The following is a 25,980-nucleotide window of genomic DNA, read 5'->3' as shown; positions in this document are numbered from 1 at the left end:
AAACCTTTCACTCTGCATTGGCACAGTTGTTTGTGCATGTTTAACATTTATTTATTTATTTTTAATCTTAAGATATATTACTGTAGCCGCACTCACTCTCAGCTGGCTCAGTTTGTGCACGAAGTCCAGAAGAGTCCATATGGAGATGCGGTTCGCTTGGTCAACCTGGGCTCCAGACAGGTAAACATGCACATATGAATATGATTTTGTGAGACATTATTATGATTAAATAAAAATAACACTGCTGTTTAAAGTGCCTCCTGATCTTTCATAAATCATTATAATGATCATTTCCATAATAATCATAGAAATTACTCTTATTATAAATGCTGAAAATACTTTTATGCTAATGTTTTTAATTTAAAAATCTTGAAAATGTAAAAAATTATTTTGAAATGATCAAGAAAAGTAGAAATACAAAAAATTTACAACAAAACACATATATTTGTTATTTTTTTACGCCATGTCATGTTATTATGATAACAAGATATCATAGCCTATGGAGATTTCCTGAGGATAATTACCAAAAAATAAAGCAACTGGAATAACTACAGCAGTCATTATCGTCAATCTCATGTGAAGCAAGAGATCGCGATGACATATGATGACTAGCGCTGTCAAAATTAGTGCGTTAACGCATGCGATTATTTTAAATAATTAACGCGTTAAAAAAATTTTACGCAATTAACGCAGTTGCAGGTTTTTTTTACTTCCTGTTTTGGTGGAGGTGTGTTTAACATGCAAGAAATGTAGATAGGACCAAGGAAGCACTTTTTGAAGGCAAGTTTCAGTATAAAACAATTAGTTGCATCACAAGTTATCCAGAGTTTCATGCAATTTTGGGTGTTTCATTTTTAACTTTTGACTGTTGTAAGTTGATACCGTATGGCGAACAGAAAGAAAATCCTCCGCATTTCGTGACTCGGTGTTCCTTTAAAGTAATAAAATCACTGCTTAGGCTACACAGTAGACTTTTAATAGAGTATAATCTTAATCATATTAAAATCGGAGTATTGGTGTCTTATGTGAATGTACTCAGAAAGTCTCTGGTGAAGTCGCGAGCTGTCAAAGACAGGGCATTACTCTGCCTTTTAGCATGAGCCCTCCAAGTTTAGCGTGTTTCCTCATTAAACGCAACGAAAGCCTATGCTTCGCATTGTTGTGTCAGAATCCTTGTGAAATACTGTGAAATATTTTTGCAGTCCACTTAGAATCCAACATGGAAATCAATGTTTTCTGTATTGGCATTGATTGTTTTGAAATTCAATGTCATTAACATGCTGTAATTTGCATGTTTTAATTTCTGTAATAAATATGGCTGTCAAGCAAGATCTTGATGGTTTATTGTGGGTATGTTGTTTACATGAAGAAATCTGTGTTACAAGTTAAACAAAAATTCTAATAACAATTATATTTAGAATTTAAATAGTTTTTGTCTTGCGTTTACAATAATTTTACATTTGAATAGGCAAAATTACAAGTTTCAGTATTTTAAATGAGATTAATCGCGATTAATAAAAAAAAAAAGGTGCGATTAATTAGTTAATTTTTTTTATCGATTGACAGCACTGATGATGACATGTGCTGGTGTTGTAGTGCTGTCTCATTTCTTAGTGGTAAAATTTAAAGCTCTTCCTCGGTTTCAAGGGGAAGGATTAAGGGTGAAAAACAGAATTGGGATTGTGCCTAAGTTGTTGCCACAATGCTAAGCTGAAGTTTCACAATATTTTTGATTTATAATAATAATTCCTTGTCATTTTTCAGAACCTGTGTATCAATCCAGAGGTCGTCCGGCTGGGAAATGTCCAAATGATGAATGAGCGCTGTTTGGAAATGCAGAAAAACAAACACGGTCAGAAACATCCACACAATCTCTGCCAATTCAAATGTAGAGCTGTTGCCTGTTCAAATCTGCCATTCGTTCAGAGAGAAAGCATCACTTGTGACCTCTGTCTGCAGAGAAAAGACAAAAGGCGTCAGACTCCGAGTCCAAGCGCAGCCGTGGTTTGGCCAAAGCGACGTGTGTCTTCTCTAGGTTTGAGAATCTAATGGCGATGAAGGACGAGGTGCTGGTGAAGGTTCGAGACGTGGAGCAGCTCATACAACACGGCCGCGAAACACACACCTGTCCTTATTACAGCACACGCATGTCCATTCCTGCTGCTCAGGTACACACAAACCTGTTCTTAGTACAGCACACGCATGTCTATTGTTTCTCCAATGTCTCTGGATCTGTGTCTGGGTGGCACAGTGGCTTGGTAATTAGCACTGTCACTTCACAGCAATAAGGTTGCTGGTTCCAGTCCCGGCTGGGCCAGTTGGTATTTCTGTGTTGAGTTTGCATGTTCTCCTGGTGTTCACGTGGGTTTCCTCTGGGTGCTACGGATTCCCCCACAGACCTGTACTATGGGTGAATTGAATAAACGATATTGTTCATGTATGAGTGTGTGTGTGAATGAGTGTTTCCCATTACTGGCTTGTGGCTGGAAGGGCATCCGCTGCATAAAATATATGCTGGAATATTTGGTGGTTCATTCAGCTGTGTCGACCTCTGAAATAGAGACTAAGCTAAAGGAAAATGAATAAATGGATCTTAGTCTCATTTTGGAGGCTGCTGTCCTCCAGAGGGCGCATTTTCAGCCACGGTCGTATTGACCTTATTCTAAAATGCGGAAGTGCGCCTGTTTTCACGATTTTCTTAGAACTTCCGATTCAGTCGCCTATGGGAGAAATGACTAGGAATAATAAACGGCAGAAAACGGTCAAACTACTTGCTCTACAAACAAATGTTTGCATGACTATATAGACCAAGTAGAGGAATATAATAAGGAAATATCAGTTTGCAACATCAAACAGCGAAACGAGCAGGTTTTAATGTCTAAAAATTAATGGAAGTGAATGAAACTGGAAGTCTCGAGCCAAAAAGATTCAAATGGCTGCGCCGCTCGTCAGCGAAGAATAAGGTGAATACACTGATGCAGCTTTCAAGACTGAAATGAAATATGGTGTGTTTTCTGCCAAGTCAAACCAGAGTGCTGAAATATAAATGGGTAAACTGGCAGTGGGCTGGTTATAGAGACGAAAACAAAGACAGACATTACGATGAACGTGCATTTTTAAAGGAGAATCACTGAGTTTGGCATTGTTTTTCAGATAAACAAGAATCTTCACTTAGCTTGTGTCTTAAATATTAGTAAAAATATGTTTTATGCTTTAGAAGAGTCAAAAACATACATACAGCACCTTTCAGTGATATTCAGAGATTTCTTGAAGGTTGTGTGTTATTTATTATTCTGATATAAAGCCGTAAAGCCACTTAATAGTTATTAATACCCGAGCTTTAACCCTGAGGTATTGGTCTAACTTGTATTTGAACACTAAATCATTTTTGTATATGACACATTTAAATAAAGAGCTGTGTCTGCGCCAGTAGCTTAGTGATTCGTGCGTCGACACAAAGCACCGAGGTGCTCACGGTGACCCGAGTTCGATTCCTGGCTTGAGATCCTTTGCCGACTCTTCTCCTATTTCTGCTCCCCACACTTTCCTGTCTGTACATCTCCACTGTTCTATCAATAAAGGTGAAAACCTCTAAATAAATAATCATAAACTTAAATAAACAGCTGTAAATTTGATTTATGATGAACTGTTGGAATTAAGGCATTTATATAGTTTTTTGTTCACATTGTTTATAAAGCCACTGACACATTTTTAGTGTTTAAACAACTTGTTTTTAACTGCACCTGGAAGTTACAGGGTTCATACACATTTTTACAACTAAAATTCCATGACATTTCCAGGACTTACAAGTAAAATTTTCATGACTTATTGATCCATGTAATGTCTGTATATACAGGTGAAGTCAGAATTATTAACCCTAGCAGCCCTACTTTGATTTTTTTTCTTTTTTTTTTATACTTTCCAAATGATGTTTAACAGAGCAAGGAAATTTCCACAGTATGTCTGATAATATTTTTTCTTTTGGAGAAAGTCTTATTTGTTTTATTTTGGCTAGAATAAAAAGCAGTTTTACATTTTTTAAAATCTATTTTAAGGTCAAAATTATTAGCCCCTTTTTAAACTAACCCATTTTTTCCCCGATAGTTGTAGAACAAACCATCGTTATACAATAACTTGCCTAATTACTCTAACCTGCCTAGTTAACCTTATTAACCTAGTTAAGCCTTTAAATGTCACTTTAAGCTGTATAGAAGGGTCTTGAAAAATATCTAGTCAAATATTATATACTGTCTTCATGACAAAAATAAAGTAAATCAGTGATTAGAAATGAGTTATTAAAACTATTATGTTTAGAAATGTGTTGAACAAATCTTTTCTTTGTTAAACAGAAATTGGGGGAAAAAAATAAACTGGGGGCTAATAATTCAGGGGGGCTAATAGTTCCGACTTCAACTGTATATATATCGTAAATAATAACAATGAACATTCAAATTACAGCATATCATAAAACACAAAACAAATCTAAAAAAATTAATCTAAAAATTAATTTAGATAATCCTTACACATGGCGGTTCATTCCCGCTGTGGCACCTCTGAAATTTAGACTAATCCGAAGGAAAATGAATGAATGCCTACACAGCATTCATAATGTCAGAACTCAATAACACCACTTCCAACAGCAACCTAGCTTTCCCATGTAGTCTCCCATCCAGATACTGACCAGGCACAGCCTTGCTTAGCTTTACTGGGCGACCATATGAGAGTTGCAGAGAGCTGGCTGCCGAGGAAGTACACAAAAGTGGACGAGCTCAAAACATTTCAGACCTCTTTACATGAGTATTTAGCATTGATTACCTGTTGTGTTGACAGAAATGCATCTGTTAGCAGGTGTAAACAGTCCCGTCTTTCTGTGTGTTTTTCAGGTGGTGGTGTTGCCGTATCAGTCGCTGCTTCATGCTTCCACCCGCAAAGCATCTGGCATCAAACTGAAGGATCAGATCGTGATTATAGATGAAGCTCATAATCTGATGGACACAATCTCAGCCATACACAGTGCAGAAATCAGTGGAGGACAGGTACATGCACATATATTCATACATATAGTACAAACGCGCACACACCCAAATACAATCACGCATAAAAATACACATAAACACACTGAGTACAATCACATATAAACATATACATAAACTACACATACAAACACATATACAATTACACTTAAACATACACACACCACACACACTTACAAACACACACCACACATACACATACAAGCACACATTTAAAGACACATACACAAAGATACAAACAAACACACCACTCAGACACACACACCACACACACCACACACACACACACACACACACACACACACAATCACACTTAAACATACACACACCACACATACACTTACAAACACGCGCACCAAACATACACATACACGCACACATTTAAAGACACATACACAAAGATACAAACAAACACACACACACTCCACTCATACACATACAGACACACCACACATGCACACGCACACACACACACACACACACACACACATATGCAATCACACTTAAACATACACCTCACATACACTTACAAACACACACACACATCACATATACACATACAAACACGCATATAATGACACATACAGTCACACACATATAAACACACACATGACAGATACACACTCTCACACACACAAACACACACACAAACACACCACATATACTCATACAAACACACACATATACATCACACTTAAACATACATACCACACATACACATACAAACACACGTAAAAAGACACACACACATATAAACACACATACACACACACCACAGATACACATACTGTACAAACACATACAAATACGAACCACACAGACATACACATACAAAAAAACACACACACTACACATACAAACACACATTTACAATCAGACACATACACAAAGACACGCACAGCTGATCTAGTGCGCTGAGTCTAGTGTAGTAATGGCCATTTGTTGTGTTTCAGCTCTGCAGGGCTCATTCACAGCTCTCTCAGTACTGTGAGCGCTACAGGTGAAGTCACAGCACATCACATACATTTCGTACTAATCCAATTATTCATTTAGTGTAAATCAATGTCAAAGAAAATGAAGGATTTTGAGGTTATAAAACAATTTTGAATAGTATCCTGCTCATCAAAGTGGAATTTATTTGCTCAAACATACAATATAATCTGTAATATTTGACATTAAATTTGGCTCTTCACATGATCCTTCAGAAATATGCAAGGAGCTCTATTATTATTATCATACAATTTTGCTGACAAAAAAGGAAAAAAGGACACTTAAAAAGTCCATACAAACTAATATGGAACTTTTATTTTTAATATTTTGGATAAAATGTTATATTTAGATTTTTTTTCAATACTCTTGTATTGTTGTGTACTTTGTTTTCTAATATCTACATAATTGTTATTTCAGAAATGTTATTTTAGTATATTAAATTATAACCAAATATTAAGTTATATTATTATTATGATGATGATATAAATATATAAACATGTCTGAAAACATGTCAGTTGGCATTTCTGTGAGGAGTTTGCATGTTCTGTTGGTGTGGGTTTCTTCCGGGTGCTCCGGTTTTCCCCACAGTCCAAAGACATATGTTATCGGTGAATTGATTAAACTAAATTGTCTGTTGTGTGTGTGTGTGTGTGTGTAAATGCAAGAGTGTATGGGTGTTTCCCAGTGTTGGGTTGTGGCTGGAAGGGGTTCCGCTGCGTAAAACATATGCTGGAATAAGTTGGCGGAAAGTCTTTGGCCACCATTAGATTTGTCATTTTAATATAATTATTTATATCTATTTATTATATAATATAATAGTCTCGCTTCTTATCTGAACAGTAATGATATTCATAGATAATTATATTGATTATGTTATTATATCATATTTATAGATAATTATGATATTTATAGAGAAAAACTGCTAAAACAGTGATGAAATGGAGTCCACACCTTAATATTATATTAAGTAGTTAATATAATCTTTAGTTTCCACAGTGTATATTCACTCACTGGCTACTTTATTAGGTACACCTTACTAGTACCAAGTTGGGCCCACTTTTTCTTTCAGAACTGCCTTAATCATTTGTGGAAAAGATTCAACAAGAAACTGGAAATATTTCTCAGAGATTTTGGTCCATATTGAGATGATAGCATCATGCAGTTGCTACAGATTTGTCGGCTGCACATCCATGATGCGAATCTTTGGTTCCACCACATCCCAAAGATGCTCTATTGGATTGAGCTCTGGTGACTGTGGAGGCCATTTGAGTACAGTGAACTCAGTGTCATGTACAAGAAACCAATCTGAGATGATTCACGCATGATACGGCGCTTTATTCTGGAAGTAGCCATCAGAAGATGGGTACACTGTGGTCATAAAGGGATGGACATGGTCAGCAACAATACTCAGGTAGTATTGAAAATATCCCCCATGACATTACACCACCACAACTAGCCTTAACGTTTAATACAATCCTAGATGGATCCATGCTTTCATGTTGTTGATGCTAAATTCGGACCATACCATCTGAATGTCGCAGCAGAAATCGAGACTCATCAGAGCAGGCAATGTTTCTTCAATCTTCTATTGTCCAATTTTGGTGAGTCTGTGTGAATTGTTGCCTCAGTTTCCTGTTCTTAGCTGACAGGAGTGTCACCCGGTGTGATCTTCTGCTGCTGTAGCGCATCTGCCTCAAGGTTGGACGTGTTGTGCATTCAGAGATGCTCTTCTGCAGACCTCGCTTGTAACGAGTAGTTATTTGAGTTACTGTTGCCTTTCTATCAGCCTGAACCAGTCCGGCCATTCTCCTCTGATCTCTGGCATCAAAAAGGCATTTGTGCACACAGAACTGTCGATCACTGGATATTTTCTCTTTTTCAGACCATTCTCTGTAAACCCTAGAGATGGTTGTGCGTAAAACTCCCAGTGGATCGGTAGTTTCTGAAATACAGCCCGTCTGGCACCATTAACCATGCTAATTTGGTGGTTAGTAAATCCAAAGTCACTTAAATCCCCTTTCTTGCCCATTCTGATGCTCGGTTTGGACTGCAGCAGATCGTCTTGACCATGTCTACATGCATTGAGTTGCTGCCATGTGATTGGCTGACTAGAAATTTGCATAATTGAGCAGTTGGATGGGTGTACCTAATAAAGTGACCAGTAAGTGTATAGTTTAGTTAACCTTATATACATTTTTTAATTAAATTTTAGCTTAAGTTGACTATAATTACCCTGGTTAGCAATAATGTGATTTAATATAAATCTCAATGTTTTTGAATGATTATAGAAGTCGACTGAAGGCCAAAAACCTAATGTACATCAAGCAGATCCTCTTTGTGCTGGAAGGTCTGGTGCGGACACTCGGAGGTCAGCTGAGCGGTACATTGGTTTCTTCTAGTATTTTATCTTGATTGATCTGTCTGATTTATTGTGCTTGTTTCCTGTTCAAGGTAAAGTGGGTCAGAATCCAAACACTCAGTCCTGCCAAACAGGTAAACAAACACAACCTGCACACATAGTTCAGGAAACTTTTCCTCCTTTGTGAACCATTTCTAAAAATGTTCTGAAATGTATTACACAACAGGAAGTGAGCTGCTCACCATCAACGATTTCCTGTTTAAGGCCCAAGTTGATAACATAAACCTATTTAAGGTACTACACCAAGTGCAATAGTATTTACAATAGTATTTATCTATCTATCTATCTATCTATCTATCTATCTATCTATCTATCTATCTATCTATCTATCTATCTATCTATCTGTCTGTCTGTCTGTCTGTCTGTCTGTCTGTCTGTCTGTCTGTCTGTCTGTCTGTCTGTCTGTCTGTCTGTCTGTCTGTCTGTCTGTCTGTCTGTCTGTCTGTCGTTCCATCTATCCATCCATTCATCCATCCATCCATCCTTCTATCTATCTATCTATCTATCTATCTATCTATCTATCTATCTATCTATCTATCTATCTATCTATCTATCTATCTATCTATCTATCTATCTATCTATCTATCTATCTATCTGTCTGTCTATCTATCTGTCTATCTGTCTGTCTGTCTGTCTGTCCGTCCGTCCGTCCGTCCGTCCGTCCGTCCGTCCGTCTGTCTGTCGTTCCATCCATTCATCCATCCATCCATCCATCCATCCATCCATCCATCCATCGTTCCATCTATCTATCTGTCTGTCCGTCCGTCCGTCCGTCCGTCCGTCCGTCCGTCCGTCCGTCCGTCCGTCCGTCCGTCCGTCCGTCCGTCCGTCTATCTATCTATCTATCTATCTATCTATCTATCTATCTATCTATCTATCTATCTATCTATCTATCTATCTATCTATCTATCTATCTATCTATCTATGGCATTAAAAATGTACATAATTATGATTCATGGTAATTTGGTTGCATTTTAATGTGGTTTTCTCTGTTGGTTGAAGGTTCAGAAATACTTTGAGAAAAGCATGATCAGCCGAAAGGTGAGTATAAGAACACAACAATGATTGCAGTTTTAATAATCCCAAACAAACACAAACTGATCATCATCTGTGTGCTGTTTGTAGCTGTGTGGATTTGCAGAGAAATATGAAGGCAGTGGAATAAACACACACTCCAGCTCTAAAAACAAAGAAAACCGTCGCACTGAAGGACTCGGGCGTTTCCTGCAGACACTTCAGAGCAAACCTACAGGTACAGCTATCAGAGAAACAGGGTGTCTGCGGGGTCTTAAATGTCTAAAACTAAATTTTAGGCCATAAAGTCTTAAACTAAAAATATTGTCTTGTAGGTCTTAAATCATTTTTTAACAGGTCTTAATTTTCTTATTTCAGTGTTATAACATTTCAGTGTTTTTGTTATATCTAAGTTTTTAATGCAAAGAGATACAATTCACAACTCTTGTTTGACATTTTACAGCTAATTCACCTAATTAAATTCCCTAATCAGGGAAAGAAAACTAAAGCAACACGTCCCTTTACATGATCTTCAATTAATACAAAAACGATTTACAGAAGTAACTGGGCCATTAGACAAAAACCTTAGAGTTTTGCCTGGTATAAGTCTAATATTTTAGTCATAATGGTCTTAAAAGGGTCTTAAAAAGTCTTCAATTTGCAAATCTGCAGAATCCACATTTCAACATGGCAACAAGCTGCTATATGCGTGGTTTCACCTATGATTATGATGTTCCAGATGCATGGATATAATACACATGACAGTGTTTAAAGTAATAAAAGTCAATGTGTTTGGATACAGTTTTTATATATGCTGTTGGTTTAATGATCAGAAATGTCACTTTTACAACATGTAGAATTGAAGAATTAAAAGAATTAATATTTTGTTGAGAAAAAAGGCTGTGTAAAGGTGTTAAGTTAAGTTTTATAAATATTTAGCATTATGAATATTGTGTATGAAATGTTACACCATTGCCATGTTGTGTAATGTAAATCAACAGTTAACTGTCTGGTTTCTACAAATTTCCATCAAGAGCAAAAATCTGCCTTTAAACATTTAATCACAATAACAATTGATATTAACTGATCGTTTTTTTGGACCTATTGCTCTGTGTAACAGAGACCAGCTAGTAAGTGCTGTGCAGGTAAACCTCACTCCTCTGACCTCTAAAGGTGCTTTAGCGATGCTAGAGGCCATAGTCTTTAGCCTCCATGGTAGAGCAACCCCATGCGGAAGGTTGCGGGTTTGATATCAGCTTGGAGCCGGTTGGGCCGCATAGGACCGGCAGGGTTAAATCAGCACTACTGTAAAATATAAAGGATTTGTGGTAGGGTGAGGAGAATTAAAATACAATGGGGAAAATAAGTATTCTACAGTTTTGCTTAGAATTTCTAAAGTTGCCATTGACTTGAGATTGTTAGCAGATGTTGTTAACAACCAAAGAAATCCATAAATGCAAAGAAAACAACGCAGTTCTGTGTAATAAAATGAAATGACAGGGAAAAATGACTAAACACATGAAGAAAGGAAGGTGTAGAAAGGCAGTGAAGGCCCAGACAGCAGCTGAAATCTCTCAGCAGTTCTTCAGCAACCCTCTGCCCTTCATCAGTGTAAATTAATATCAGCTGCTTCAGTCCAACATCTCCATTATCAGGAGGATGAAAAATAAACTATTTTAGCAAGACAATGATCCAAAACAGAGCCAAGGAAACTCTCTAATGCTTTCAGAGAAAGAAAATTAAGCTGTAGAATGGCCCAGCCAGTCACCTGACTTGAATTCAATATAAAATACAAAATAAAGCTCAGATTTGATAGACGAGACCCACAGAACCATCAAGATTTTGAAACTATGTTTAAGTCAGTGAAAAACTCGCACCTGAGCAACGCATGTGACTCCACTCTCCATATGAGAGGCGTCTTTAAGCTGACAGCACCAAAAAAAAGCCTTTTATATAAAGTATTAGATGCAGTTCAGCACTTTCTCCTTCTGTCATTTCATTGTTACTACACAGATTTGTATTGTTTTATTGTTATGTTTGTGTTGTTTGGGTTTTTACCAAAATCTGCTTCAATTCCATGTCAACAGCTCCTTTAGAAATATTATACCCAGTAACAAACATGACGTGTTCAATACTTATTCCCCCGCTGTACATGTTTACAATGAAAAAATGTGCTTTATTTAGCATTAATGGAAGCTTACTTTAGTTAATTTCGTAAGTTATAAAGCGTGACTTTTCTGAGCTCGCACAAAAATAACATTTTCCATGGTTCTAAGCTTTTATGAATTTCTTACTTCTGTTGAACACAATACAAGATATGCTGAAAAATGTTGGAAACAGACACTGACATCTATATTAGAAACAAAACTACTACAGAAGTAAATAGCTTTTTTTCCTCCAAAACTTCTTTAAAATATCTTCCTTTTTGTTAAACAGAAAAAAAATCAGGTTTGGAACTGGTGGAAGACGAGTAAATGATGACAAAATTGTCATGTTTAGTCAAACTATCACTTTATATTTGGGCTTAACCTTTTTATACAGAAAATATGGGTATTCAGACAATGTAAAATGTGTGTGTTTATGTTGTAGATGTGTCAGAACAGCAGATGGCAGTAGAAGACAAACCGATCATGGCCTCTCCGATGATGCTGGCTGAAAGTTTCCTGTTTGCCCTCACTAATGCCAACAAAGACGGCCGGGTTGTAATACAAAGACAGGGTTAGTAGAGCATTCAGTCTCCTCCATGCAGACACACACTCTCACATAGTCTGCTGGTTTAGTCTGATGTAGTGCATCAGTTTCCTAACACTATTAGATCCCAAAAGCAAAAAGCAAGTAGTACTAATATGTACTGGCAGTGTGATGCAATACCATTAAAATTATTATTGTAATGTTTATATCCATGCTTGATCTCTCAGATGGTCAGACTGTGATAAATCTTTAATAAACCAATAAAAATATGGTGTCTGGGATGCAGCAAGTCCAAAGACTGACACCACGATTTTGTGAAAGATTCACTTAACTAAACGTTCATCATAAACACTATTGAGAGAGTTCAGATGAGTAGAGTCTTGTACACAGATACAGTTTTCCATATTTGATGCCTTTCTGTTGCAAAGTCAAGATTGTGGGTTTGATTTGCAAAGTAGGGAAGAACTAGGGCTGCATGATATTTGCAGAATATATATATATATAAACACACACACACACACACAGTTGAGGTCAGTATTATTAGCCCCCCTGAATTATTAGACCCCCTGTTTATTTTTTCCCCAAAATTCAGTTTAACCGAGAGAAGATTTTTTCAGCACATTTCTAAACATCATAGTTTTAATAACTCATTTCTAATAACTGATTTACTTTATCTTTGCCTTAAAGACAGAAAAGGTGTTTGCATTTTGTCTATATTGTTGTAGGTTTATGTGTGTATGTATGGTGTGTGCTTGTATATGTAAGGACTATTGTGTGCGTGATCATGTGGATATATGCTTATATTTTGTGTACATGAATGCTTTTATTCGAGTATATGTGACAAGTTTATGTGGTCTATTTAAATGATTTTTTTGTTGTTGTTTGTGAGGCACTTTGAGTTGCATGTATGTTGGAAAAGTGTTATACAAATAACTTATTTTTATTTTTATTGATTTTTATTTTTATTGATATGATTATTATTATTTTTACATTTACTTTACTTGAATTTATGTTTTGAGCAGGGGTGATAGCGTTCCGGCACCACGCCGGATTTCCGGCGTACTGTGGCTGCGGGGGAAAAAAATCAGGTTCACGGATATTGATCTGTCATTTCTCTAGATTCACAGAATTCACTCACTGCTGAAAGCGCCGGATTGGTTTTTATTAAGTGCCATTTTGTGTGCTCGTGAATCATCTTTTGAGTGTAGACGCCATGTAAATAAAAGATTAATTGTGTAATTTAGAGAGCTTTATAAATTATAACGGATCTTTGTGAGATCTCTATGAACTAAGATTTGTGGCGCTTTTTAGTTATAATAAGAGGAGCGTGCTTTGCACTTTCCAGGCTATAATCCATTCAGAATTTGTATGAAACTTTCGTTTTCGGCACATATACGCTGATATGTTTTGGGAATGACATCTGCGTATTTACGCTGGGTTTATTCTCGAAATAACGGTGAAGCAATAGACGGGACAAAAATATATTTCCCCCTTCTCCTTAAACAACTTAGTGTTTCAACTATGAAATAGTTCAGTTTTGTATGGAGCCTAATGGCAAAGTGTTTATATTTAGTTTCGTTTTTTATTCAGCTTATTTAGAAAAACGATTGGAGCAGTTTTTATTCGTTAAAAATAAGTTTTTTTTTTTAACGAACAGCGCCCAGCGGAAGACCATCATTGTCTGTTTGATCAGTTTGCCTTCTCAGATCATCACGACTTGCCTAAAATAAAAGATATAAAACAGTTCAAGTATAAAACAATGGTAGCTTAAACGTTAAAGAATGTGTGCTATTAGGCGCATAGTTTGCTTATAAAAAGCTTGCAGGACATCGAGGCGCCAGAGTAATCACTTGCGTTTTTTTAGTGAGAGCAATTTAAAGTTATCCGTCATTTTGCTCACAAAGTACGAGTAATACATCAAAAAACGTTACAGCGTTTTTATAAAATAAAGAAAACCAAAATTATGCGCTTTCTGTCGTCTGGTTTTTGAACAGGAGCGCTTAACAAAATGAAGCAAAATGTATATGCCTCACAGACATAATAAATATATTTATAGAAAGCTTTAAATTATTACTTAACGAAATAAAACAAATCGAAAACAAAAAAACTCCTTCATGTAATCCGTAAAGATGAATTTCTCTTTAAAGTCGAGTCCAAGAGGAGATTGCCAGTCAGGATTTTTGCGACACTGACTCAGAATAAGTTTATTTATAAATAATTAAGATATGTCCTTACTCTTTCCTCGACACATTAATTGTTATTTGTTTTTGCCGGTGCTTGGGGCGAGTTTTAGCTTATTGTGTGCGCTTGAACGCGGATTCACAGTAGCAGTTTTAACATGGAGTGACACGACATCTGACGTACAGATGACACTGGCACATGCCACTGAGTGTAGTGACACTTCCGGTGGCACGTCCGGTTTTCCACTGTCATGTGTCACTCGCTAGTGGCATGTGTAGTGACCTGTGTCACTCAGAGTGTCGCGCTGCATCTCACTGCAGTGACATCGACAGCCGGCGAAGCTTATGACATTAATTAACACGAGCAAAACCATATTTAATCATTACGCGACTTTTAACCTAATTTATCGCGTCGCAAGATAGTTTATTTGCTGAGCTACTCCACGATGTTTTAATTTAAACGCATTTATTTTATGTATTCGTAGTCATACTTCCGTACGTAATATAGTCATTTGACAGTACATGTCAGTCAAATTTATTGTGGCATGCTTATGTATGGGAGGGGTTACACTTATCTGTTGTACTGTATATTATTGCATCCTAGCAGTTCCTTTGTTCCCTACAATATGGACTTCTCTATGTTTTTAATTCATTCATTTATTTTATTATTTAACTTATTTTCATTTTAAGGTATTTTAAATAATATCCTTTAAAAAGTTATAATAAAATGCATGTTGAAAACTCATAACATATATGCATGTAAGATAACAGGTGTCATTTGCCTAATGATTTTTAAATATTAAAGCAAAGAGACTCATAAGATTAATGTGCTTATAACGTGCTTATACTGACACCTACTGGCACATGTCACAAGATCACTGACACTGGCATGTGTCACTGACATTACTGGCATGTGTCACTGACATTACTGGCATGTGTCTAAAAAGAGCCACTTGACAATAATGATGATCAGGGTTACACATAGGCTGTTGATATATTTGGGCCCAGGGGCCCACAAGTTATGTGTTAAAAGTGCGTTGCATACATAGTACCCCCACCCCTACTCACCTCAGGGGCAAGGAAAAAAAGTTCAGGCTCAGGAATTTTTTCCACTATCAGCCCTGTTTGAGTCTTTACTGTAAATGTCACACCCATAACGCTGGCACTGCTCATAAATGAAGTGACAATAATAGCATATTGACCTGTGTTCCTCCAGCGTGTGTTGCGCAGAGCAGCCTGAAGATTCTTTTATGCAATATTCCAGTGTTGCGCATAAGTTTAATTAGCATCTTTGGATGGAAACACAGCTACAGTTAAACTTTTTAAAAATGGTTTACCCCTAAATGCAATGCAAGCACAAAAGTGTCTGCCAAATACATAAATGTGTTGTTTACGTGACAAGTAAAGTGTATTGACCTGTGTTCCTGCAGCGTGTGTTGCTCAGAGCAGCCTGAAGTTTCTCCTGCTGAACGCCGCGGTTCACTTCGCTCAGATCCTCCAGGAGTGCAGAGCTGTGATCATCGCTGGAGGAACCATGCAGCCTGTAAACTAACAAACACACACACACACACACACACACACACACACACACACACACACACACACACACACACACACACACACACACACACACACACACACACACACACATTTAAACACAGTACTGCAGACAGTGACACAGCTGTTTCAGTTACATAACCCTGAACCAACACACTAAACACTAACAGACTGATTTCGTGTTAATGCTTTACAGGTTGCAGATTTTAAAGAGCAGCTTTTATTTTCCGCCGGGGTCACAGAAGAGCGTATTTTAGAGTTCTCGTGCGGTAGGTTATTGTGTGTGTGTGTGTGTGTTTTTCCTCTTGTCTGTGTTTACTGATTATGTGTTTTCTAACTGTTGCATAATGGCTTCAGGTCATGTCATACCCCCTGAGAACATCCTACCCATAGTGCTTTGCGCCGGCCCCTCAGGACAGCAGTTGGAGTTCACTTTTCAGACCAGAGACTCGCCGCAGATGGTAAAAACTTACACGTGCAGAGCTAAAACTGACACAGATGGTTGAATGCGAACATTTGTGCATCTTCAAATGTGGACAGAAATATTCTGAGAGATAATAATGTTTTTAATTCAAGGGTTGGTTACGATTAGGGCTGCTCGATTATGGGAAAAATCATAATCACGATTCTTTTGGTCATAATTGTAATCACGATTATTCAAAACGATTATCAGTTGAAGTCAAAATTATTCGCCCTTCTGTGAATTTATTTTTATATACAAATATTTCCCAAATTATGTTCAACAGAGCAATTTTTTACAGTATTTCCTATAATATTTTTTCTTCTGGAGAAAGGCTTATTTGTTTTATTTCAGCTAGAAAAAAAATCAGGTTTAAATATTTTGAAACCTATTTTAATACCTTAATATTATTAGCTCCCTTAAGCAATATATATTTTGATTGTCTGTAGAAGAGACTACTGTTACATAATGACTTGCCTATTTACCCTAATTAAGCCTTTAAATGTCACTTTAAAGGGCACCTATGGTAAAAAATCTACTTTTCAAGCTGTTTGGACAGATCTGTGTGTTGGTATAGTGTATAGACCGTCATACTGGGGTGATATGAACACACCCAGTCCTTTTTTTTCAATTTAACTACAAAAAAAAGGGTCGGCCAATTGGAGCTGTTTTCAAATCGATCTCACCATTACGTAGGTGTGCGATCCCCCCGCCCACCGAATTGATTGACAGCAGCGCGCATTAACATGTTCCGGTAGTCGCGTGTATATGTCAACAAGACCAGACAGACATACGCAGAGCAACCGGGAATAAAAGCTCTGTTCTGTTCGCTAGGATCAGCAATCATCATCAAATGTGATTAAGAGTAAGTTTCACATGTTTAAAGTGTTTTAAAACAGAGTATGTGTGTAATTACAGCATTTTACTTCAGCTTTACTTCATCAGCACAGCCGCGTGTCAGAACAATTATAAAAGAAGACGCTTCAATCCCGGTTTGTGGAAGTTAAATCAGGTTTATTTTGTACATTAGCATAACAGATATCCACACTTGAGGTTAGCCATAACTCTGTCTGTCTGCCTGCCTGCGTGTGTGGTGTGTGTGTGTGTGAGTGTGAGTGTGTGCGCGCGTGCGTTAACTTTGTAACGATATTGTGTGTGACTCATCAATGCAACTTCACAATACTGATTAGTAAAGGTTAGTTCTTACTGTAGTATCTCACAAACGCTACGTGAGACCTTCTTCCTTTAAGTCTGTCTGTTGTCTGAGGCAGCTGAGGGAGGAGGCATGTAGAAACAGTGGGCGGGAAAGAACTGGCTTAAAGGCGCAGTACGACAAAACCACCCCCTGCTGGAAATTATTATAAGACAGCATCTTGTAAAAGGTATAATGAAAAATCTGATGGGTATTTTGATCTGAAACTTTATATACAGTGGCGTAGCGCAAAATGCGGAGGCCCCCCTGCAGGGATCGCTGACGGGGCCCCCTGATGAAGGGGGGGAGGGGGGGATACGTCATACGTCAATTTGCATATCACTGACGTCATCACGTTTTACCGTTTCTGTTTGTTTGACAGCCTATGGTTAATAAAGGGGTATTTATAATTGCACTACACTTTATATAAGCATGTTTATTTACCTAAATTTATTGCTGTTTGAATACAGTATGTCATTATAGATGTGTAGTGAATGTGCAGTATCTCTCATATGTAATAAACTCAGAACAAGTTCAGAAACTGTCACTAAAATATCTGTGATTGTGAACAAGAAAATAATAAACGGTCCAATTAAATTGTTAAAATAAAGTAGAAGTAGATCGGTTTGACTGTACAAGGGAAATACCTTCACACTGCCTGTGCTAAATCATTTGTCGTCGGTACGCAGAGGGGTGATCTACTCTGTCGCAGAGCCGCCTGTCAGTGCTGTGAGGCGGGGGAGGGGCCGGCGGCATCACACGCAACTCGTTTAGAAGAGTAGGGACGGTACAGTATGGACAAATGACAGTCTAAAAAATCCAAATCTCCAATAACACACAAAAAAGTCGCTAGATTTGTCGCTAAATCTAGTGACAAAGTCGCTAAGTTTGCAACATTGGCGGCAAGCAATCAGAATGAAGTAGTCCACCGCTTGAGAGGTGTTCAGAGAACACAGACCTGTGAACTTTGGTTCCGACCACAGTTGTTCCCAAGAGTTTGATTATTGCGGTTGCCGGTGGATTTTTAATTATTGAAAATCGCGACGATGCGGGGCCCCCTAATCACGCGGGGCCCCCCCGCGGTGCGTGCCCTGCGGGCCCATCCGCTACGCCACTGTTTATATACACATTCTAGAGACGCAAAAGACTTATATTAAATCTGAAAAAAGGGGTAACCTAGGTGCCCTTTAAGCTGAATACTAGTATCTTGAAAAATATCTTGTAAAATATTATGTGTTGTCATCATAGCAAAGATAAAAGAAATCAGTTATTAGAAATGAGTTATTAAATCTGTTATGTTTAAACTGTTTTAAGCATCTTCACTGTAAGAAAAAAAACTTTAACTACAAAAGTCTTTTAGTCAAGAGCAGCGAGTGGATTTTGTCCTTTTGTTGTTTGATTAATAATAAAAACAGCAGCAGGAATATCACACGCTGTCACTTTAAGAATAGTGCGGCTCCGATATGGTTTCTCTTTCACGTGTCTTGATTTTCAACTTGTTTGTTTTTTTACACAAATGAGGATTAATATGAATAATCACTAAACACCGTGCATGTATTTGACCATTAAAGCGCTCGCATTAAGATGGCGTTAGATGTGCGTGTGCTCTGCTGTCCGAGGCTAAGCACAGCGCGCACACACACACACTACCTGTCCGAGGCTAAGCGCAGCGCACACACACACAACAGCAAGTGCTCTTTCGCGCTTTTAAAAATATGAATGATGCGCATCCCATGCTGCAAAAGTTACTTTAGAGAACATGCTTTTAGTCACTTTCATGTGGAACTGGAAAGGAGGCGGTATATGATGGAATAATCGTTTATCTCGAATAATGGTTTTTCATAATCGTTAGAAGCCGTAATCGAAATCGAAACCGTATTTTCGATTAATTGCACAGCCCTAGTTACGATATCAATTCACTTTCGAATATAACGTTTTGTGTGGTCTTGATATATGAATATATTTTTAAATAGAATTAATTCACATAAACAAAGCTAAATTTACTTAAGTCTGCAGTGTCACATGATCCTTCAGAAATAATTCAGAGTATAATGCTGGTTTACTGCTTAAATATATTTAATAACAGTCTCTATATTTATTAAACGTATCTCTTTATATTTTTGTATGCCCCAGCATTCAAAGGTTTGAGGTGAGTAAAATGTATCGACAGTTATTTAGCTAGGATGCATTACATTGATCAAAAATCATAGGAAAAATATTTAAAATATTAATTTTTTTTATTTATTTCATGCTGTGAGAATATAAATTTATATAATCTAGTTTCAAATTAACAGTGATATATTCAGTGCATCCGGAATTTATTCATAGCGCTTTACTTTTCCACATTTTATAATGTTACAGCCTTATTCCAAAATGGATTATATTCATTTATTTCCTCAAATTCTACACACAATACCCCTTTTGGAATAAGGCTGTAACATAAAAAAAATTGGAAAAGTGCTATCAATACTTTTCGGCTGCACTGTATGGTGTGTATTTATTATAATATGTAGGTTTAAGCCAAAATTTAAGCTGTTTGCATGAACACAGCCAAAATATTTGAAAAAATAAGTTGATTTTTCTTGGAAACTTTAAGTACTGGACATTATTAGTTTGAATTACTGTATACCACAGCCAAATTAATGGCACCAGCATGAAAACTGTACAATTTTGGTCAAATATCTGAAAAAGAGATGTTTCAATCCTGATTTTGTACCTATTATTGCAGTTTTATTACTGTTTTAATTATATTTTACCTTTATGTTGGGTGAATTTCAGCTTTGTTGTATATAGTTCAAAATCTAAAATGTTTTATTAAAAACAAAATTGACTCGGATTTAAATAGGAGAAGTACACAACCCAAAATATAACTTTCATACCTTTTCTCTATTGTTTATTCCAGATGGAGGAGACGGGCCGCGTTCTGTCAAACCTCTGTAATATAGTGCCGGGTGGCGTGGTCTGCTTCTTCCCCTCTTATGAATATGAGAAGAGGATTCTAGGACACTGGGAGAGCACCGGGATCCTCCAGCGGCTGCAGTCTAAGAAGAAGGTACACAAACACCAGCACTGCCACAGAAAGTCACTTTACTTCATCTAAAACGCTCTATGTGTGTGTTTCAGATATTTCAGGAGCCCAAAAAAGCCAGTCAGGTGGAGCAAGTGCTAAGTGAATATTCCAAATGCATACAGGTGTGTTATATTAGTGTGAATATCACTGGACATGACGTTGTTTATATCTACAGTAATCTATCTAGTGCATATTGGTTTGTTAAAGGGATAGTTCACACAAAAATAAAGTTCCGTCATTATTCACTCACCCCTTACTTGTTCAAAAGACATTTGACAAGATACACAAAAGAAGATATTTTGAAGAATGCTAGTTGCTTGCACCCATTTACTTGAACAAACAAAAAATACTATAAAATTCAATGATGCTAGCAAACAGAAAACAATGAGGTAATTTTGGGTAAAGTCTAGATAGGATATGTGGCCGGCCGGAAGTACGATATGCACATTAATAAAGCAGCATTTTTTAATGACACTGTATAACAATAATTAATATTTTTACAGTTCTGTGATAGTTGGGTTTAGGGTTGGTTTGGGGGTAGGCGTCAAAGAATACATTTTATTGGGTAATTTAATAGATAACATAACTAATACTCGGTACAACAACTGTTTTTACATTACTGTGACGGTTGGGTTTAGGGTTGGGATGGGGGTAGACGTTAATAAAATACAACAAATGAGAAATTTAATAAATAATAGAAATATTTCTCGTTAACTTCCGGCCGCAAACGTATCCGCTCTAGCAACAACCGTAATTTTGGGTGAACTATCTCTTAAATACAGCGCTGCAGTAATATTGGTGGTGGCCAGACGGGGGCGCTGCTTTTCTCTGTGGTCGGAGGGAAAATGAGTGAAGGAATCAACTTCTCTGATGACCTGGGCAGGTGAGTGCAAGTTGTAATTAGGGTTGTAACGGTATGAATTTTTCACGGTATGATAATCGTCTAAAACAATACCACGGTTTGACGGTTTTGCGGTATACGGTATGTTACAAATGTTACAAAATAATAGAACAGTGAAGCAAATTTGACTTTTTCCAAATAATATATTTTCAGTTACTATAAACAACACCACTTACAATGAACAAATAAAAAATAATAAATAATGTGTCAAAGTCCAAATAAAGTCTAAATAAACATGGTGCAAATCCTCAGTAAAAAAATAGATATAAATATTTACTATACTATAAATAGTTACATAACGAAACTAGATTCAATATGGAACATCCTTAGGTTTTATGTGCCAGCATGGATATGGTTGTCTGTGGATATGGATTTGGATATGGTTGTCTGCAATGCAGACAAACAGCTGCACCTTCATTTGCGTCTTTTGAAAACAGCAAGAGCAGCAGTTCGTCTTTGCTGTGTCACTGTTTTGTCATGTTTCTGTGCTGCTGTGCATGCAAAAGTACTTCGTATGAGAATTATTTCATGCAAAACTTTTTTTTTGCGTTTTATTTAGCCGCGCATAAATGTACAGCCTATCTCTCATTCCGTGTTGTTCAAAAAGCTCATTGTTGGTCCACAAACAAAAGTGAAACCTATGCTTATGGTTGTGATATAGCGAGTTTGAACCAATCTGGGCATGGAGGAGGGACAATGCATCAATGTATCATGTCTGGTTTGTCCGGAGACACAGTGACGAGCGTTTCTTTGTCAAATCAGCGTTGTCAAATTTTGATGACGTAACCGCACTGATTCCGGAGCCTCCGAAAGTCCGCGTTATGTGATACAGCACTGGAAAGCTGAGATTCTCTTCTTTATGCCAATCTTGCATAAATTCATGAATTGTATGAATCTGATCAGCGGATCAAAAGTTATTAAACATTTAAGAGCAATACTTATTTTTAGCCGCGGGCGGCTGTCTCGGTCTTTAAGGGTTTAAACCGTTGATATGCAATTGTTCATGGTATGATAATCGTGCACGTTCAAATCGTGGTAAACCGTCATACCGGTATATTGTTACAACCCTAGTTGTAATCGAGTATTAATTTATCGATCCCAAATATTATACAGATATATTCTATGAATCCAAAATGAATTATTATTATGTTATACAAATTTTAATGTCAGCTTTATAATAAGCCTTATTCTATTGTTATGTAGTTTTTATATTCATAAATGTAATTTTTCAAATTACAAACCTATTTGTGTAGCATTTATGCAAGAGATTAAAAATTACTTTCCAGATTCACTTAAAGGTGCAGTAGATGATTGTCTTCAGAAACATTTTTTTGTTGTGCTGGTTGAAACCATAGACCAGGGGTCACCAATCCTGGTCCTGGAGGGCCGGTGTCCCTGCAGGGTTTAGCTCTAGCTTGCCTCAACACACCTACCTGGATGTTTCAAGTATACCTCGTAAGAACTTGATTAGCTTGTTCAGGTGTGTTTGATTAGGGTTGGAGATAAAATCTGCAGGACACCGGCCCTCCAGGAACAAGTTTGGTGACCACTGCCATAGACTAAAAGATATGGACGTAGTATCCGTGACGTCACTCATAGATTTCTGAAGAACGCAAAAGAAGCTACAAGTAGGCGCGGCCAATCGTCACCATTTTGTTCACGTGTCATTGCACCGACCGGGGGATACCAAACAAGGGCAAAAAAACGGAGTGTGAGTGGAGCTACAGACGCCTGCTAGCATTTTGCTTAGACCTGGGGTGTCCAAACTCGGTCCTGGAGGGTCGGTGTCCTACATATTTTAGTTCCAACCCCAATTAAACACACCTGAACCAGCTAATCAAGCTCTTTCTAGGTATTCTAGAAACTTCCAGGCAGGTGTGGCTGGCTTAGACAGACTTTTCTTTGGGAGAAACGCTTAATACTTCATTACCTGCAACTCGTTTGTGTTCTGACCACCTGTGCTTGGTTGTATACTATATCAATAAAGTGTTTAGGCCTTTAAAAACAATGTTGTAAAACATTGAGCCACTAAACATTGTTCTTATGACGCTTTTCTACCGAGTAAAACGCGAATTACTTCCAAACACTTTAAATATAGTCTGTATTAGTAAATGCAAGACTATTGATGAAATCCAGCTTAACACTGTATGACAACACTTCAGATGAGCCTACAGCTAATCAGTCTGTCAGATTCTGGAGTGCATTACAGGTCTAAAGAAAAATATAAAGGATAAATGATCTTAAATATAACAAATACATTTATAGAGATGGTATATAAGTAGATAATTTCACTCACCTGGAAAATAGAGCCCACGTGAATGGTTTGTGAGCACAATTAAGTGCACACAGCAAGCCATGTCATCTGATAATTGTAGGAAATAATTCCAAAAGGCAACTGACTGTGTAAAGCCACATAAAACAACACAAAAATATGATGTATATGCCAAGCTCAGCGGCTAATCAGCCGGAATCAGCTGAGGCGAAGTGACGGCGACCAGTGAGTCTTGATGACTCAAGTGGCCACTCCCTTAATTATGCAGACTTAATATAAAGGAAACAGATGAGTTGTAGAAAAATTCCCCCCTCTCACAGTTGTCATGATGGGTAATAATAGCTGTATGAACCAAAATCGTTCTTTGTAGCCGGCTGTAAACACCTTTTTTTCTGCTGTAAAGTTGTCCATTTTAACAGTGGGCTCAATAGAAATTTGCTCTATTATGGAGCCTGGACTTGCAGAATTTCGATGAATTGCAGTTTCATTTACTTCCGTATTTGCTTCACGAGGGAGAGCGGGGGGTTGCCACTTGTTTGAAAATCTCTTCACATTCCAATAGTACTGATCAAAATAAATGAACTAAATGTATTTATACATATTTTTTGCCAAATCTAAATCCAGATAGTTCTTTATAGCTATAAAAAAGGATCTCATTTAATCACTGTAATAACCCGCTTTCTGCATCCTTGAATGTGTCCAGATGCATTGTTATGGTAGGAATGCCGTATCCCAACATAAAGTCACCAGAGCTGCAGGAGAAGATGGCCTACCTGGACAAACACATGGTGAGGACGCTCTCAGTGAAAATCTGCTGTTGGAAAATGGAAAATCTGCTGTTTCTAAAATCTCTTATTTCTGTTTCAGCCTCATGTTGCTGGTAAAAGTCCTGGGAAAGCGCTGGTTGAGAGTCTGTGCATGAAAGCTGTCAATCAGTCTATCGGTAGGCGGAGCTGTGTATTCCTGCTATTTAAATGCTGGTTAACCAATATTACACACAAGATACTGCAAGTGAATGGTAAAAAAAAGTGCTCACCACTTCCCAGAGGACTGCATTAGAAGTTTTCTAAAATGTTATGTTTAAATATGCAAATGATGCTTTGTTTATTTAAATATGTGCTGATTTGCATATTCAAGATGATCAGATGATGTCATGTTCAAAATGTTCAAAGACATTTTGGGCATATTTATAAAAAAATGCTACAATAATTAAGAAGATACCATAAACAGCCAGAAAAAAAGTAGAATCAGTTGTATATAATCAGGCAAATAATTCGTAAATAAATGAATCTGTAAAAATCTTCAGAATATAGATATGAACAGAGATAGATTATGGATATGAATAAAACTGAAGTATGTAAAAGCTGCTGAAGTGGATATTTATATTAAAAAGGTCTTTAAAAATATGCATTATAAGACAAAATTATAAAGTGTGAGTCTTTAATAAACTATAAAATACCAATAAAGCTGTCTGTTTGCCTGCAGTGTCTTGCTTTTATTAGCTGTTACACTTTTTAAAAAATTTCGTGTACAGTATTTTAGCTGATCGTAAGTTTTTCACTTTTTGACAGGCCGTGCAATCCGTCACCGTGGTGATTACGCTTGTATTGTGTTGTGTGATCACCGATACGCCCGAACCGGGACACTGCAGAAACTTCCAGAATGGATTCGATCCAGCACACACACACACGCAACTTTCGGGCCTGCATTTGCCAGTGCCAGGAGGGTAAGAGTACTGCATTATATATATATATATATATATATATATATATATATATATATATATATATATATATATATATATATATATATATATATGTATATGTATATTTATATATATTATTAATTGAATAATTTAGAATCAAGGCATGATCATGTTGTATTTTGGTAAAATAAGTGTAATCTAGAGGCCTTTGCCTTTCACATAAGCCACTTCTGATACTAAATGATCAACTAGAAGTTGATTTATTATTTGCTGTTCCTAAAACCTGAATAGGCAATAATCCTATTGTAATATATATAGATATATATTTATTACAATAGGATTATTGCCATAGCAATGTATTAAATTCCTTTATTGATTACAATTTAAATAATGCAAAAAAGATTACACATATATATAGTAGATTTGTAAGGCAGTGTGTAGGATGTTGTTTTGGTGTAGTTTGACAGACAGGAGTGTGTGAAGTGTTTCTCCAGCT

General features: G+C 37.0%; 1 protein-coding gene across 2 annotated transcripts in view; it reads left to right on the top strand.

Moving 5' to 3' along the window:
• The window catches only part of ddx11 (DEAD/H (Asp-Glu-Ala-Asp/His) box helicase 11), a 32,036-nt gene that overhangs the window by 4,995 nt on the left and 1,061 nt on the right, over positions 1-25,980 (top strand). The window contains 20 exon segments of one of the 2 annotated variants that reach the window (NM_001007319.1): positions 73-180; positions 1,765-1,852; positions 1,960-2,168; positions 4,884-5,036; positions 5,987-6,033; positions 8,312-8,391; positions 8,475-8,516; positions 8,609-8,676; positions 9,445-9,483; positions 9,568-9,694; positions 12,046-12,174; positions 15,758-15,870; positions 16,081-16,153; positions 16,242-16,345; positions 20,439-20,588; positions 20,660-20,728; positions 21,389-21,489; positions 24,483-24,567; positions 24,647-24,722; positions 25,351-25,505. In NM_001007319.1, the coding sequence (NP_001007320.1) occupies positions 73-180; positions 1,765-1,852; positions 1,960-2,168; positions 4,884-5,036; positions 5,987-6,033; positions 8,312-8,391; positions 8,475-8,516; positions 8,609-8,676; positions 9,445-9,483; positions 9,568-9,694; positions 12,046-12,174; positions 15,758-15,870; positions 16,081-16,153; positions 16,242-16,345; positions 20,439-20,588; positions 20,660-20,728; positions 21,389-21,489; positions 24,483-24,567; positions 24,647-24,722; positions 25,351-25,505 (2,016 nt within the window). 2 annotated transcript variants of the gene reach the window in all.

The sequence above is a fragment of the Danio rerio genome, chromosome 18, assembly GCF_049306965.1.
Source record: "Danio rerio strain Tuebingen ecotype United States chromosome 18, GRCz12tu, whole genome shotgun sequence".
In the NCBI taxonomy this organism is placed as follows: Eukaryota; Metazoa; Chordata; class Actinopteri; order Cypriniformes; family Danionidae; genus Danio; species Danio rerio.
Note: the sequence above shows the minus strand (reverse complement) of the source record. Positions and strands in the feature narration are given on the sequence as shown.